At 36.8% G+C, this 15695-nt stretch overlaps 1 protein-coding gene across 1 annotated transcript in view; it reads left to right on the forward strand.

Annotated features, from left to right (window-relative positions):
- Positions 1-15695, forward strand: part of GREB1 (growth regulating estrogen receptor binding 1) — a 108203-nt gene that overhangs the window by 46912 nt on the left and 45596 nt on the right. The window contains 10 exon segments of the mRNA XM_050894621.1: positions 711-833; positions 1592-1768; positions 8417-8599; positions 8915-9058; positions 10372-10497; positions 12403-12525; positions 13402-13539; positions 13722-13907; positions 14455-14805; positions 15508-15636. Coding sequence (XP_050750578.1) covers positions 711-833; positions 1592-1768; positions 8417-8599; positions 8915-9058; positions 10372-10497; positions 12403-12525; positions 13402-13539; positions 13722-13907; positions 14455-14805; positions 15508-15636 — 1680 coding nt within the window.

Raw genomic sequence — 15695 nt, forward strand, 5'->3', positions numbered from 1 at the left:
AGACATCTGCCTTTCCTTGACGTTGTACAGGGAGCGGCAGTGCTTTACTTAGAGCTCTGGATTCTGGTAGGAGACAGACGGCCTGAGAATTAGGTGTTCTTATCGTGGCGTCATCTGTGGTGAACCTAGTTTCAAGCAGGAACTGTTTCTTCAGTTTCCTGTACAACATCAAGGACATGGTCAATACCTAATTAATAAAATCTGTACTTGGACTGTAGCCAGGACATTCTAAAGTGCTAAGAACTAATGACTTTGGGTTTATATTGGCTGTTAATATTATAAACAAAGGATACAGTTACACTGTTGTGATCAGCAAGAGTTCAAACACCAGGAGTTAGGCCTCTCAAAATCATGAGGTTGGCTTAAAAATGATGAGATTTAAAAGAATAACAACTTGAATCTTCTTTTTTATTTGTCCTTTAGGTTTTTTTACTTTCTCAGGTGCAGTTGGGTCATGCTTTTGAACTTTTTTTTGCACAGGAAAAAGCTTTATTTTTTTGATGAAAGACATTCTATTGTAAGCATGACTGGAAGTTAGAGCTTTAAGGAAACAACAAATATCTTAAGAGTTGGCAACAGTAAAGTCATTGTCAAGAGGAGAGAATCCAGTTTGCTGTAATACTTTCTGTAACTGGGTCACCCTGTTCATTCATTGGTGTGTTGCCAGTGTTTTCTGTTGTCTAAGTCATTTATGCTATGATAATTTGTAGCAGGCAGCAGAGCAGATAATGAGGAAGAAGAAGAAGAGGAGGAGGAAGAAGGCTCAGAATCAAGTAGTCCTCCTGTTTTTTACCAGATGAAGCCTCCCCCAGAAGGATGTTGCACTACTGATGGTAAGAAATGCACTAAACATGCTGTCAGAAGGCATTTGCCCTACTGAAAAGGGTAGGATTGGGGCTATTTCCCCTATAATTCATCAGAATGAGATAATCTATACAGTATAGAAATCTTAAACATGTTACTGTTCATTACCCGCCAGATAAAGCTGGATTGGTCTTGGTTGCTCTTATATTTGAAAGGGTCTTTGCCCAATGTGTCAGATAAGCATTTGTGTTGGAACACCTGGCATGAGGACAGAACTTCTGTTCTCTTAGGCAATACGGCCTTTAAAAGGTTGAGTTTGGAGGCATGGCGTTTGCTAAAATGAATGTGGTAATTCTTATGGCTTTATCATTACTCTTTTCTATTTAAAGTGTACCTCATTCAATGTTGCTGTAAAAAATATTCGAAAACCCAGGAAAAGCCAGTGAAATTCACTGGAAATTGAGAACTATTATCTCAATTTTTTAATGTCTGACCTAAGTTATGATGATGTTAGTAAATAGTCCCATAAATATGTAGGTTGTAAAACATCATCAAGAGAAACTTCACTGTACATTTTCAGACTTTTCTTTGTTTATTGTACTGGTAGCATCTGTTTATGGCTGACCGAAAGGCAGGGAAGAAAATTATCTCTTAGTTTGCCCTTGACCTCAGAGGATACAACTTTGTTTTTCATTAAAAATATAGGAAGTCCTTTAATGAGGACAATTGTGAGTATTAAACAAAAAAATCTTGTCAACTTAAAATATGTTGAATTGATTTTTTCTAGGTTTCTGCCAGGCTGGTAAAGATTTGAGACTGGTTTCAATTTCCAATGAACATATTGAGGTACCATCAGGGTTTTTACTTGTTGGTGCCAAGTCACCAAATTTACCTGATCACCTTTTAGTGTGTGCTGTGGATAAAAGATTCCTGCCAGATGACAATGGGCGCAATGCCCTGCTGGGTAAGTGTCTGTGATTGCGGTAAGTGGATTCTTCTGTGGGCTACAATTAATAACTAATCTTTTTTTTGCAGAGTGAGTTCAGCAGATCTTATTTCCGTTCCACGTCTACAGTAATGCTCACTGGTGATGCATAACAAGATAACAACTCAGAGCTGACTATGTTTGCTTTGGAAAGATACAGACTGAGCCAGTTCATTAGAAATGCTTCATCACCTTCTATCCATTAGTCCAAGGCTGAAGTTGTTGACTGATCAGTTTATGTCCTAGTTGCTGGAAGTGCACATCTGGTAACTGGACTAGTTGAACTGCTGCCTGTCTCTATTTTAGCTTTCCAAATACTGACATGGACAGGCTGTAGGTCTGTCTTGTGGAACTTTCAGGCTACTATATACATGTAAACAGTTTGATGATAGTTAGGACTACAAAAATTTATGACCTTTTTGATTTATCTCTTTGAGATAGGGATAATATTCTCCATTGTGTTTGAACAATAGCATGGGTTCTGGATCCTAACTTATGACTTTTTGCTATTACCACAATATAAATAAATATGAATGATTATAAATTGAAATTTTTCCTATATGTGTAATCAGGTAATACTGTGTATTTGAATAATACTAGTTGTAGGATACTTCAGTTTCTTGCTTTTCATCTATTTAAAGGTCTAACTTCTGACATAAAACGAGGTCCTTCTGTCTGTTTTTATTATAGCTTTTCTGATGGCCGTTAGCCTCATCCAAATCAACCCAAATAGGGAAGATCTGCAATCATGTGAATGAATGAACTGAACATTAATGTTATTAAAATTGAATATTTTTTATATTGGGAAAAGTGGTATATAATCGGAGGGAGAACTCTTTTTTCAATCAGGCACTCTCAAGTTCTTATATATTATTTTCTTAGTTAACCAAAAAATGCTGCATCATATATCTGTGTACCAGTCTGAGCTTTAAATAGCAAAAAGGAAACATTTGTCGTGTCTTTTAACAGTTTTCTTTCACAAACACTGAGGGATATGACATGAACTCAGTTGTTATCTCAGTTTGAGCAACTCTTCAAGGCATTTGGGATGACAGTGTAGTGTGAAGGTGCATAATGTAATTCTATGTACAGTAATTTCTTTCCTCGTGTGGTCTTGCAGAGTTGGATTGGTCACAGTACATTTGACCAGTGATTGTAAAAGAATTAAGAGGGTTGTAAATCACCCACGTGTTGTCATTTTAAAGATAAAGACAGGAATGTTGTACCACTCAAGTCATTCAGTGCTAGCACTATTAACAGCTTAAGCTCCTTAGGCTGTTAGCAGAGAGGAAGTAGTGTATTTGTTAATTGCATGCTAAAGAAGAACAGAAAAAGGCAACAGGAACGTAACTGGGAGGTTTTTATGCTGCTTGCATCCTCAGCTTGCTTATTTAATACATTTTAGTTTCCTGAAGCCATTTAAATGCTTATTTTTGGCTGTTGTTATACACTTAAACACCAGTGAATCACATACTTTTGCAAAGAATTTTAGTAATTCTGTAGGATGACTTTTATGTATTCTATAACAAGCTTAAATATGAAAGAACTTGCATACTTTAAAATCCAAAGTCTTCATCTGGGAGCTGGGAATAAAATAATGTTCCTGGTCCCTAATCTAATGAAAAAACACGGTATATCTTATTGACATGAGGATAGCATACTATTTGTACAATAGATCATACTGTAGATAGAAATGATTATTTGATTCTGGTTTTCACACACTGATGCAAGTCAAATTAGGGTAAGTAAAATGAGAAGCAGACATGAATAGTCTCACGGTTTCAGACACATAGTGAGATAAAAGACGGAACCATTCTTGCTTTAAATTCTCTGTCTATTAGTATAACACAGTGACCTCTGTCTTATGATAGATTTAAGTTGAAAACATTTCATATGAAGAAGGGAAGCTCTTTTTATTGTCTTGCTTTTCAAGACAGGATAGAAGGCTTATTTCTGGTATTCTGAGTTTATGCTGTTCTCCTTCAAACATGTTGGCCTTTTGAAACAACATGGAAAGTTGTCCCTTCAAGCCTTTCTAAGTTTAGAGGGAAACTGAATTAAATTCATTATGAATTGAAATGAGCTGTCATCATGAGTCAGAGTATATCCCACACTTTTGGTAAGGCTTATTGGTGATACAGGCACATCACTTGTAACACTTCAACCCCATTGTTTTTGCTTAATTTCATGCTTTTTCTCTTAATATACTGTGTTTTTGTAAGTCAGCTGTTACTCAGTACTGTAGATATTTTCTAAAACAATTTATTTGAAGGGAATGACACTAATGAATTACCCAATAGTTTCCTGATTTCTCATGGTCTGCCTGCATATGTTTGTGAAGATAGATGCCTGTGGAGCATACAAAATTCCAGAAGAAAACAGGAAATGTCTCGGTAGTTTCCGGGCCAGCTTTTGACTTATGGTCTTGTTCCCGTTAGGGGCTGTTGATATGCCTCTGGGGCATGTGCCAATTTATTGATTATGCTAATAAGTTGTCCCACCATCAAGGCATATGTGCTTGTGATTTGCAAGTCATTTCTGTTGGAGGTTGTTTTGTTTCTTTGTTTTTACAATTGACGTATCATTCCATAGAAAAAAATCCCGTTTTCTGGAAAAGACTATATTTTTGGCAAGCAAAAGTTCTCTGTGTCTGAGCATGTACCTCACGTGATTCTGTTAATCAAGTTAGATCACAGGTTTAACTACTCTGCAAAACAGGTTCAGCTTTTTGCCTTTAGGAAGTTGTTTCTTGGGTTTTATGCGACCTAAAGGAATGCTTAGATGGAGGAAGCACTTCTGTGATAGTGCGATATTTATTGTTTCCTAATAAAGGCAGCTAACATGTACCACTCCCAAAGGTTTTTTCGTTTTTGGTTTTTTTCCCCAGTTCTCACTCTTACGGAGAGTCTCTCACAATAAACAAAGCAGCTATTCACCCATCATTTTCCTTCCCAAAAGACCAAACAGCTGTCCACTTTCCTAGCAGGGAATAAGAAATCCTTTTTTTTTTCAGTGGGTCCCTGAGGTCAGAATGACAGAGGAAAAGATTAGTTTGCTTGCATTGTAAGCTGTGTGTAAGATGAAAACATTGTAGTATAAAATACTGTGGCTGCTTCTGTTAAAATGTGCAATGTTCTATTGGGCTTTTGTAATAGTAGTGAGTTTCCATACAATGGAGCTCTCCAGCTTGACCATATTGATTTCATTTACTTTTTAAATTTAGGACTTCAGTCTTCAAATGGAGTGGTATTTAGCAGGTGGGAAAAATGTGGAGCATTGTCAGTGTTCGTGTGCTTTTTCTTGTGCGTAGAACTGAAAGAAGAAATACTTTTGCTGAAAAGTTGAAAATGCCATCATTCTTTGTTTAAGCAAGCTGCCAACTTCCCACAAAAATATTAACATTAATTAAAAGCCTGTTATTCATTTAAAAGAGAAACAGGAAGAAAATTTTCTGCCAATTTATGAAAAATTAGATTATGAAATATTAGATTATGAAATATTAGATGGATATCCTTCCATCTTGAAGTCCTCTCTTTATCCCTAGCACAAGCTCACTGTTGATCCAAAGGAACTATTTCCCCAGTGAGAAGGTAGGTCAGGTTTCATACCCTTTTAGTCCAAGGTCCTTCTTCTGAGAACAAGGTTCCTACTGCGGAAGAGCTTTTTAAATTATGGGCAATTGATCATTGTAATGCGAGCAAATTCAAGCAAATGCATATGATAAAATACCAGATACAATCAAACACCCTCTGATTAAACACTCTTCAGAGGGTAACAGCTTTGAGTCACTACTGAACTGAGTTGGATATGAACTGGTGACCTAAAGGTGAAAGGCTTTTAGCCCCTAAACTCCAGGCATTGATTTCTAATTCTCTTGTGAAATCAATCCCATGACATAGATATATTGAGTCACCTTATGGCTGCCCTGACTCCCCTGACCTTTGTCCTCTCCATAATGTACGGAAGAATATTTAATGCAGCTTGTTTATGAAACAAGCTGTCCCCTCTATCAGCTGCTGCCTCGGGCCATGGCACGTGAACAGGGCATTCAGAGAAAGGAGGATGATGAAATGTTTGGGTTCTCTGTGTTACTCAATCTGCTACATAAAGTGCTATGAGCAAGGTTGGCAGAGCCCTGCAACGAGTAATGATTGAACAGCATTTTATTGCATTGGAACGATAAGATCACGCTGTGTTCTATCTGTGATGTCAGGGCTGAGCTGTATTAACGAAGCAATGGCTGTCATCAAAGAGAGTGTCAGTCAGAATGAATGGGATGAAAAACGGTGTTGGCAGGAGCTTGCAAGAAAGGACTCAGTCTGACTCAGAGGATCTGGGGAAGCTTGAGGTGAAAGATGATAGTTGGACTTAAAAGGAAAATTAAAAAATAAACTTCTAAAATGTTCTCCATTTGAAAGTTGTTCACTTTCAAAACAAGTGGACAATTTAGATCTGTTTAATCCTTACGAGGCCTCACCTGTATGCTATATGTGGTGTAAACTAATTTTCCAGTAGACCTCACAGAGTTAAAAATAGGTGATTAGGGCAAAAGGTTATTTCAGGTAGAAATTATTGCTAAATCTGTTTTAGGCAGATGATGATTAACGAAAGTTACCAATAATGACTGATCTAAAGTCCACATGAAAAGATTTTATGTCCACTGTCCAACTTCTGTTGAACAAATACTTCTACCTGTGGCTTTGGCAAGTTGCTGGACACTCCCAGCAAAATGATAAAACCTAAAAAGTGTACAGGTACTTTTTTTTAACTTTTGGAAATGGTCCCTTCATGCTCGTATTTGAAAACACGTAAGGGCTTGTAAGCGGCAACCAGGCAAAAATTGCAGTGCTGCCGGTCATGCTCAGTCTGCTGCCAAATGTATGGGAAGTTTTCATTTACTAGCAGAAACATTTTTCATGATTTCTTAATCTGCATAAAATGCATGCAAACTCTACAGCTTTTGCCACATCCATTCTAATTTTGTTTCCTTTTGTTGTTGCTTTTATTGCAGCTACTGAAGGCTCTGTGATGTTAGACAGATGCTTTTGTGCTGACTGATATAACACAGAGGATTCTGCAGAGTCATGACTTGTCCTGATTTTATGAGTCATAATGACCTTTATCATCCTACCGACCAGGATCAGAGAGATAATAGGCAGCTTTCAGTAGCTGTTAGCCACTTGTTCCCATGGATACCAGACCAATTTCCACATGAACTTAGGTTTTAATAAATTCTTCTGAGCCATTTGAAAACTAATGAAAGTGCTTGGGTTGTAAACCAAGCAACAGGTGTTTACAAAGCATTATAGTTCAGTGCTTGTATTTTACAGAAGGAAAAAGGTATTGACCATTAATTTGAAAACTTCATTTGTTTGAAATATGTGATTGAAATAATCATTTTCACAAATGACTCAATTTTATCTACCATATTATTGATCCTTTACACCAGTTATTTATTTCCAATGTTATTGTCCATATGTTATGTGAAATATTTCCTTTATTTTTGCCTTCTTCCAGTTCACTGAATACAACCTTTCCATTTCAATTCCTGTGATGACACATAAAAATGTTCATTAGATATGATTAAAATAAAAGAAAACTTCATGCTTCGGGTCACGTGTAGGGAACAGAGAGAAAATTTCCATGGGGAAGATTATCTTCTAATTGCACACTATAGGATTTCTTTGTAGATAATAAGTATTTTCAGAAAGTTGCATTGGTCTGATGCAAGATGAAAATTTCTTAGGAAACACTTTGGAAAATGGACAAAAAAAGTTGTTTAAGAATCAACAGGCAGATAGTCAGCTATGCAAGGAATGCCCTTTATTTACGATAATAATGACATCATCATCACGAGCTCCTCTTTGAGGTTCAAACTGTGTATCTCAGAATAAGAGGAAATGGCAGTATCCCTGGAAATGCCCCATCAAGCCTGAGTACAATAAGCTTCTTTACGTGCAAGGACTATGTCTCTGTCTTGTCTGTAAAGTTGCAGACACTTCGTTTCCGTAATCATAAATAGTTTAAACTGCTGTGAAGTGCTAACACAGTCCAGCCACAATTTGAGAAAGCTACTTTAAATTAATAGCCCAGGAAGGCTTTAGTATTTTTTCCTCTCTAGGAAAGCATCTGTAGTAGGAACTTGGTACTTAAATATACTTAGATCCAATTAAATATAATAGATTAAATATACTTAATTTCTTGAGACTTAATTGCATGTTTAATTTCAATGAAAGCTGAAACAGAAGTGAAGCATGTACTTTCTGTGGTGTTGAATAGGGCTGGGGTTAAGCATGTGATTCAGTACCCTTCAGTCAGAAACTTCTTGGTTTAGTGTTTCCCAAGTAGGTAATAAATAGGAATTGTGATCTTTTTCTGGTGGGAGAAAATGAAAAATATGACCTATTTTAATTGTTCTGTAAATATGGGGCTCTATTTTTGCAATCTGGTAGCCAAAGTGCAATACAGTGGACTTGATGTAATGTTTTTTGGAGAAAAATGTTACTAAAAAGTTCACTCTGAAAAAAAATATAAATACAGCTCTTCTCCAGGAAGGAGTCGTGTTTGGATGTTATTAATAGTGACCCACCTATCTCATTGGATTATATGTATTGTTTATTTTATCAGGCTTCTCTGGCAATTGTGTTGGCTGTGGCAAGAAGGGTTTCTGCTACTTTACAGAATTCTCAAATCACATTAATCTTAAACTGACCACTCAGCCCAAGAAACAGAAACACTTAAAGTATTATCTGGTCAGGAATGCACAGGGAGCTTTGACCAAAGGATCTGTAATCTGCTGGAAAGGGGCAGGTAAGATAATGAAGCTGTCTTCCTCGAGCTCTGGTTTTCATTATCCAAGCTTAGCTATCACAGGGCTGGCGTCTGTGTAAAACCTAAGACAGATCAGTTGAAAGAAAGACTCTTTAAAGGTAGGTAATTACTAGAGCAGCTGTAAAAAGCAATTGACTGACCTAATATGAGGATGGCATGTCTGAAGACATCGATTCCTGCCTTCCAAGTGCTGTAGCCTCTAAGTAATTCATGTGTGAAAGTATCAAATCAAATATGCAGAGAAAAAGCAAATGCCGCTGTTGTCAGGGGATAAGAAGTTTCTTTCTTGTTAAGAGTTCAGAGGCCGGCATTCTTCATCCAGCACCTGCCCAAGCACATTGTTCCAACTGCCAGAAAGTTCGGGCCTCTCGGGAAGCACCTCAAGTGAGCCGCTCCCAGCAGCAAACCCAAGTGCTCCAGCTGGGACTCAGCAAACAGGTACCGCTTAGAAAGAAAACATGCTGGTTTTCCACCTGCTCTTACTCTTCTGTGCATGTGTATTTGTGTGCACTTGTGTGAAGGGAAAAACAAACAAATAAGCACACTACCACATAAAATAAACCAAGTTGGATAGATTTAGAGATATATTACAAATAAAGAAAGCAATCATACTTTGAAGGCTTCTCGCTGTCCATTTTTTCCCCTTAGGTTTATGTATAAAAGGTTAGCAAATAATAAAATAGGTGTTCTGCAGCTTGCTCATAGCCAAGGCAAACCAAAAATTTTTAAAAGCCATAATTTTTAAAGTTGCTGAGAATAGGTATTACATTCCTCCAGCTGTTACTTGTCTGGTCACAGATGACAAATGTTACAGGAACCAGTGTCATTTCAGCTTTTTCTTCTGATCCAGTCTATTTTATGTTATGACCAGAATCCTCTTTACTGCAGGCATTATATGGGCATCAACTTAAAAGCTTCTGAGTTTTTTCTTCTGCTGAGAAAAGTGACTTTAATATTAAAAAACAAACTAATGATCAGTATCTGTAACTCTTTTTGTATTAAAAATTCTTTCTGAAACATTTACTTTTCCATTAGCTTGACATAAATGAAAGCAGATAGATGATAGAGGCTAGAGTGATCTCTGAGCTTCTTCATAACAAAAACAGCTCTTTAGTGTCTTGTGACTGTTACAGAGATTCACACAGAACTGAGGCACGTCTGTTGGTGGTTATATTCTCTCTGTGAGATAGAAGCCTGTTAAATAGTTGTGATCTGGAATACTGGTACTCCTCCAGAACAAATCATTAATCTCTTTATAATAGCAGATTGGCATTTTTTTTGTCAGAGGTTACCTGTATAAAAAAGCTACATTAATTACAAGCATGTTAGGCTTGAGAAAACCTCTCTTTTTAATGCAGCATAGTTAAAAAGAAGCTTGGAAAGAGAATGTCAAATTGGAATGGAGGCTTAGGAGATTTTTAGCAAATTTTAAACAACCTCTCTCACTCTTTTAGCTGGTTCTTGAGTAAACTTCATGTAAGAGCTAGGGTCCACCTGCAGAGAAGTTAAAGGATCTGACATATGTATTTAACTGCAGAATTGGATTTTACCCAGGCACTTAATTGGGAGTCAGACAGCAATAATCTGGTATGAGATCAGAAGTGGGTTTGTTTTATTCAGCATTGCATTCACTCTCAGCAGATCCCGATGGCTCTATTAAAGTAAATGATCAAGTGATCAGTTTATTATATCAACTGGGGATCTTGACATAGAAATGTTTAATGTACATACTTTGTTTTTTTTCTTGCCAGCTGCAGCCATAGATCACATCCCTTCAACAGCAGCGTTCAGCTCAGCAGTTTATAATGGCAAGGAATCGCCTAAACAACAGTTGGTGAAAAATAACCTGTCTGCTCTGACAAGACCTTCGGTGCTAGGTATTTGTATAGATTTGTTGTTTAATAAACCTAAACTCTATATTCCATGGGTATAATAGAAGCATTGAACAAATGATATCATGATCACAATTTCCTGTATGAATAGAAATTACTATTCCCTTCCAAGTCCTTTCTGACCACAACAATTTTTTCTGTGTTAATTTTCAGAAAAAAAATTGTTTATGTGTTTTCAGCCATAGCTGTGTTACAGTCCAGATTATTAATTGGAAGTTTTTCGTTATATTTACAGTTCATTCATTTACTAGAAGTACAGACTAGATTCTGAATCCAGGTTCTTAAAGAATGTGTCAGTTTGCATCAATCTCACCAACAGTTTTTATGAAAGGAATTAAGAAAGATTTGTAAGTAAGTAATCACTCATAGGATAATTCCTATGTTGCAGTTCACCTTGGGATGGAGCACTAGACTTTGACAACTGGCTCTAAATTAAAGAAACTGTCCTCACTACATTATTATCATGATTTGTGTTAATTGTTTTCTGTCACAAACTGTATTCTGTGTCACTGGCTTGTTTAAGCAAGAAAGTTAGCCTTCACTATGGCTAGAAACATGCTATAGCTCTATTTTAGAATAAGTTTTCCCAAGTTTCCCTGCTGACATCACAGCCAAATTCTTTTTCTCTGCCCATTCAGGTTCTTGATCTCTTTCTTCCATGCAGCTACATATTCTTGCCAATTCATTTCAGATGGATTACTTTCACATATCAACATATCTGCAGGAAAGAGTACGGCATTTTCAATTAAAAAATTCTTTGTATTGCTCTATCTTGTGACTTTTGCCACATTACGCCAGGAAACTAAATGAAAGAATGAGTAGAACAAATGGCTAAATACTGCCCTCACGTGGTAAAGTTTAAAGGACAAAGTCACCTTTGAAAACCTGTACGTAAGGTTCTTCTGCAAGTGAACAATCTTATTCTAGATCTGAAGACTCCAGGTTTATTTTTAATTTTAATATATTTTGCAGAATTAACCCCCCCTTTTTTATACAAGATTCTTACTCTGTCTTGAATTTTATGTGGGACTAACCATTCTGCCAAGAGATACAGCCCTGCCAGTGTGAAGTAGTGTTATGACCTCTGCATAGTCATATCCAGAAATAGAAATAGCTCAGTCCTGCAAGATGCTGAGCAATTCCTGGAGGACCGTTGACTCTCAATAATTAGAAATACTTGATGTCAGTGGAAGCTTATCATTCTAGGAGTTTGCAGGAGTGCACAAGAAGATTCAAGAAATTAATGAAAGAAAATTCAAGAAATTAATCATCACGAGCTCCAGAAAAAACTGTGAGAAAGTCATGTTTTTACAGACAAAGGTGTTGGAGCTACATGTGGATAGGAGGAAAGTGCAGAAGTAATTTGCTAGGAGTTAATATGGAATAACATAAAACCAAAGATGGTAACCATCAAGAAGCGGCAAAAATCCTGTAAATGGGGCAATTGTTGAAAAGAACGCAGATATTTATTAATATTACCCTGAAACCCTTGAGAATTTTATTTTGCAATAAGTTACATGACACACTCTGTCATGTGTTCAGAAATAAAAGGAGCAAAATGCCCACAGTGTTGAGTTCAAAATTTTCACACTTATAAGCATTCTTAGTACATGTCTCATTCTTACTATGTTATTCTTAGTACAGAGTAAACATTGGTATAAAATAAGGGAAGTCTACCTAGATAATTAAGAGTTCTCTGTACCAGAAAGTTCCCAGAAATGTAAGCAGGACATAGCAAAGTAAGATAAAAACCATAAAAAATGGTTATATTCATGGAGTTGACCGTGTCTACCACAGTACTTAATGCACACATTCAATCTATCAAAACACCATGCACAAAACTGAATACATTTTATTCTAATACTTTTCTGAACTATTACTGTTATTCAGGCACTTTAACAAATTCAGGGCCTCCAAAAAAACGCCATAAAGGTTGGTCACCAGAATCTCCATCATCTACTGAAACTTGGAACTTGCAGCTCAACCCACAGGCTCCAAACAGAATTAAAAATGGTAAGCTATACCCAAGGTAATGATAATGTTTGTTTCGTTATTCAGAAGATAAGGGAGGAAAAGAGGCAATATTTTAAAGGCGCATGCAGGTTTGTATGAGAGTTGTTTGATACCTGCATGGTCATCTACATTTAGATGCTTCATTTCCATTGATTTCTTTTTGAGGCTCTGAGCTTAACTCTCATTAGGTCCCAGTCATTGAGTCATCATTAATAAATCCCAATAGGTGCCTGTGTCCATCTTTAGACACCGAAACACCTTTGGGATATTAAAATTAGTGTCATAACTCAGGTCAAGAAGGTACCATCCATTGTTTCAATCGTTTGTCACAGTGTTCTTGGCACTTGGATTTTTATAGTCTAGATACAGACTAGAGTGACATGCAGTGAAATAAACCCGCTTTCCCAAAAACGTTTTCTTTTAATGTGCTATTGTTTAAATTAAAATTACCGTAACGAAGTTATGACTGAGCAAACGTTGAATCTTAATTTTTTCTTTCTTGCTATAGCAAGAAAACCTGTTTAGAAGCAGTGAAACTAAATATATCGTACAGAACACACAAATCATAACTATTTGTGCATTGATATCATGTAAGTCTCTGTATTCTTGCATTCATATCTGGAACTGTTTGTTTATAAACATTTCAAAATCTTTAGATGCATATGCAATGTTCAGGGTTGCAACAATATAATTAGTCCTCCAAGGAAGTTAGCATAATAGTATGGGTTGTAGTAACAGCTCATGAAATGTGTGATGTAACCATAAAAAGCATTTAATACTGATACCAAATGTGCTTATGAGATGATGTTGAATAACTTTTCTTTGACGAAATCATTATTAGACCTGACTCCAGTAATAATATGTCTAAAATCTTAGATGGAGGAAGCCTATCATCTTTACCACATTCTGCTTTGGTGGGGCCAGCCTCATCTCCGATGGTGGGCTCGGGAGAACCGGTCTCAGTTCCTGAGAACTTGCTGAAAATCTGTAAAGCAAAGCCAGTTATTTTTAAAGGTAAAAACCCCAACCCCCCAACAAGACCTTAAATCTTTCTTGTAAGAGATGCAAAGATACATCCTACTGCTAAACACTGCTAAAGATGTCAATTTTAAAAGGTTTACTCTTAAAACTGTTTAATGCATACATGGGAAACTATGAAATTAATGTGATGTGTACAAACACTGTTTATTTTGTAGGTCATGGAAACTTCCCATATCTTTGTGGGAACATTAATGATGTGATAGTGAGTCCTTTGTTGTACACCTGTTACAGAAATTCACAGTCTTTATCTAGAGCATATGAACAATATGGTGCCTCCACAATACAGCCTATTTCAGAGGAAATGCAGCTCTTACTGACTGTCTACTACCTTGTTCAACTAGGTAAGATTATTTTACACCCAGATAGACTGCAATGAATATATTACATGCCGGCAAATGAGAAAGGGAATATTAGGGCAGGGCAATATTAAATATCAGTCTTAGGACATGTGATATTAATTGAAACAAAACTAAATAATTAGTTCTTGAAGACCAGACAGATTGAAATACAATCATACAAAGTTCATCTTCTCCTATAATCTGGGACATCAGCAACTAAAAATAAAAAAAGGAAAAGAGCTGTAATTCACTGCTCTTGCATACAGTCTGTGGTTTAGAAGTAGTGTTATGCTGAGACAGGCAGCACTCAACCTCTTAAATATTTTAATTACTGATACTCAGATTCCAATTAGGGCAGCTTTACCTGAGTATCACAAAGGCACTTCAAAATGAAAAATTTGGTTCACATCTGCTAAAGGCAATAGAGTCATGCATGCGTAAATCTGAAACATGATCATCTCTAAAAAAGTACGTATTTTGAAAAAAAAAATGTCTTTAACTCAACAATTTTGTTTCATTGTATCATAATACTTTCCTCAATTTTTTTTAGCCTCGGACCAGGTCCCTTTGATTGAGGATTTGGAACAAATATTCATGCGTTCATGGCGGGAATCACACTTGTCTGAAATCCGTCAGTACCAACAGGCTGTTCCACAGACCTTTCCTCAAGTGCCCAGCCAGATCGCACCAGTGACTTCAGCCCAGCTTCCCTGGCTGGCGGGCCTCGCAGCTAGCTCCTGTAATGATAGTGTCCATATCATTGAGTGCAGCTACTCTCTGGCTGAAGGGCTTTCAGAAATGTTTAAGCTACTCATTGAAGGAAAATTAATAAAGACAAACTACGTGGTGATCATATGTGCCAGTAGAAATCGAGCCATTGATTCCTGCATTGTGATAACAGGTAAGATCCCAAGGGTGTGTATCTCCAGGCAAAACAGAGTAATTCAATGCTATGAGGAGTTTGGTTGGAGTTTCAATAAGCTGCCTCGGAAAGCAGAGCTTTGACCAACAAGTAATGGGTTTTGATGAACCCAAGTTGATGCTGCACAGTTTTATCTCTCCCTAGCAAATCACATTTTGCCTGCGTTACCCGTTTTCTCACCAAGGCATCCCAGCCAACACTTCTACAAACAAATAATAGTGAGTTACACACACACACACTCTCCTGCTCTGTGTGACTGGAATATTACTGCGAGCAGAGGACCGAACATTTTCTTAGCTTCTAAAAGATGGTCTTTCAATGTCATTCCCTTTGACAACCTGTTGAGGGCTATGCTGATAATTAAATAAATTATTTGAATAGCCATTCAAAGATTCATTATGAGTGTAAAGATAACTGACAATTTCTTTGACTATTTATATGGTCTTTTTATATACTGTATCAACAAATATTTCCTAAACTGGGAAGGAAACACAAAGAATTACAAAACATGAATCTATCTTACAGGTGGCTGGTGCATGCATGTATAGGAGAGAGAAAAGACTCGTCTCTGCCATTTTTGTGTGTGTGGTATTCATTTAGCTGGGTAGTATTTTTATTGTGGCTTCGAACATTTTTAACTTTAGTTTGAAGTGCTTTCAAAATTCCTTTTTTGTCTTTTAGGAAAGTATCAGGCAAGAGTTCTGTCTGAGAGCATGCTCACTCCTTCAGACTACCAAAAGGAAGTTAACTATCAGCTGGTCACAGGGAAAGTGGAAACTCTGGGGTCCTTCTTTAGCACACTCTGCCCAGGTACCTAACAGGTTATAAAGAGGCATGTTTCCAAGTCCCTGAAACTTTTAAGTCAGAGA

This window comes from Gymnogyps californianus, chromosome 3, assembly GCF_018139145.2.
Source record: "Gymnogyps californianus isolate 813 chromosome 3, ASM1813914v2, whole genome shotgun sequence".
Taxonomy (NCBI): domain Eukaryota; kingdom Metazoa; phylum Chordata; class Aves; order Accipitriformes; family Cathartidae; genus Gymnogyps; species Gymnogyps californianus.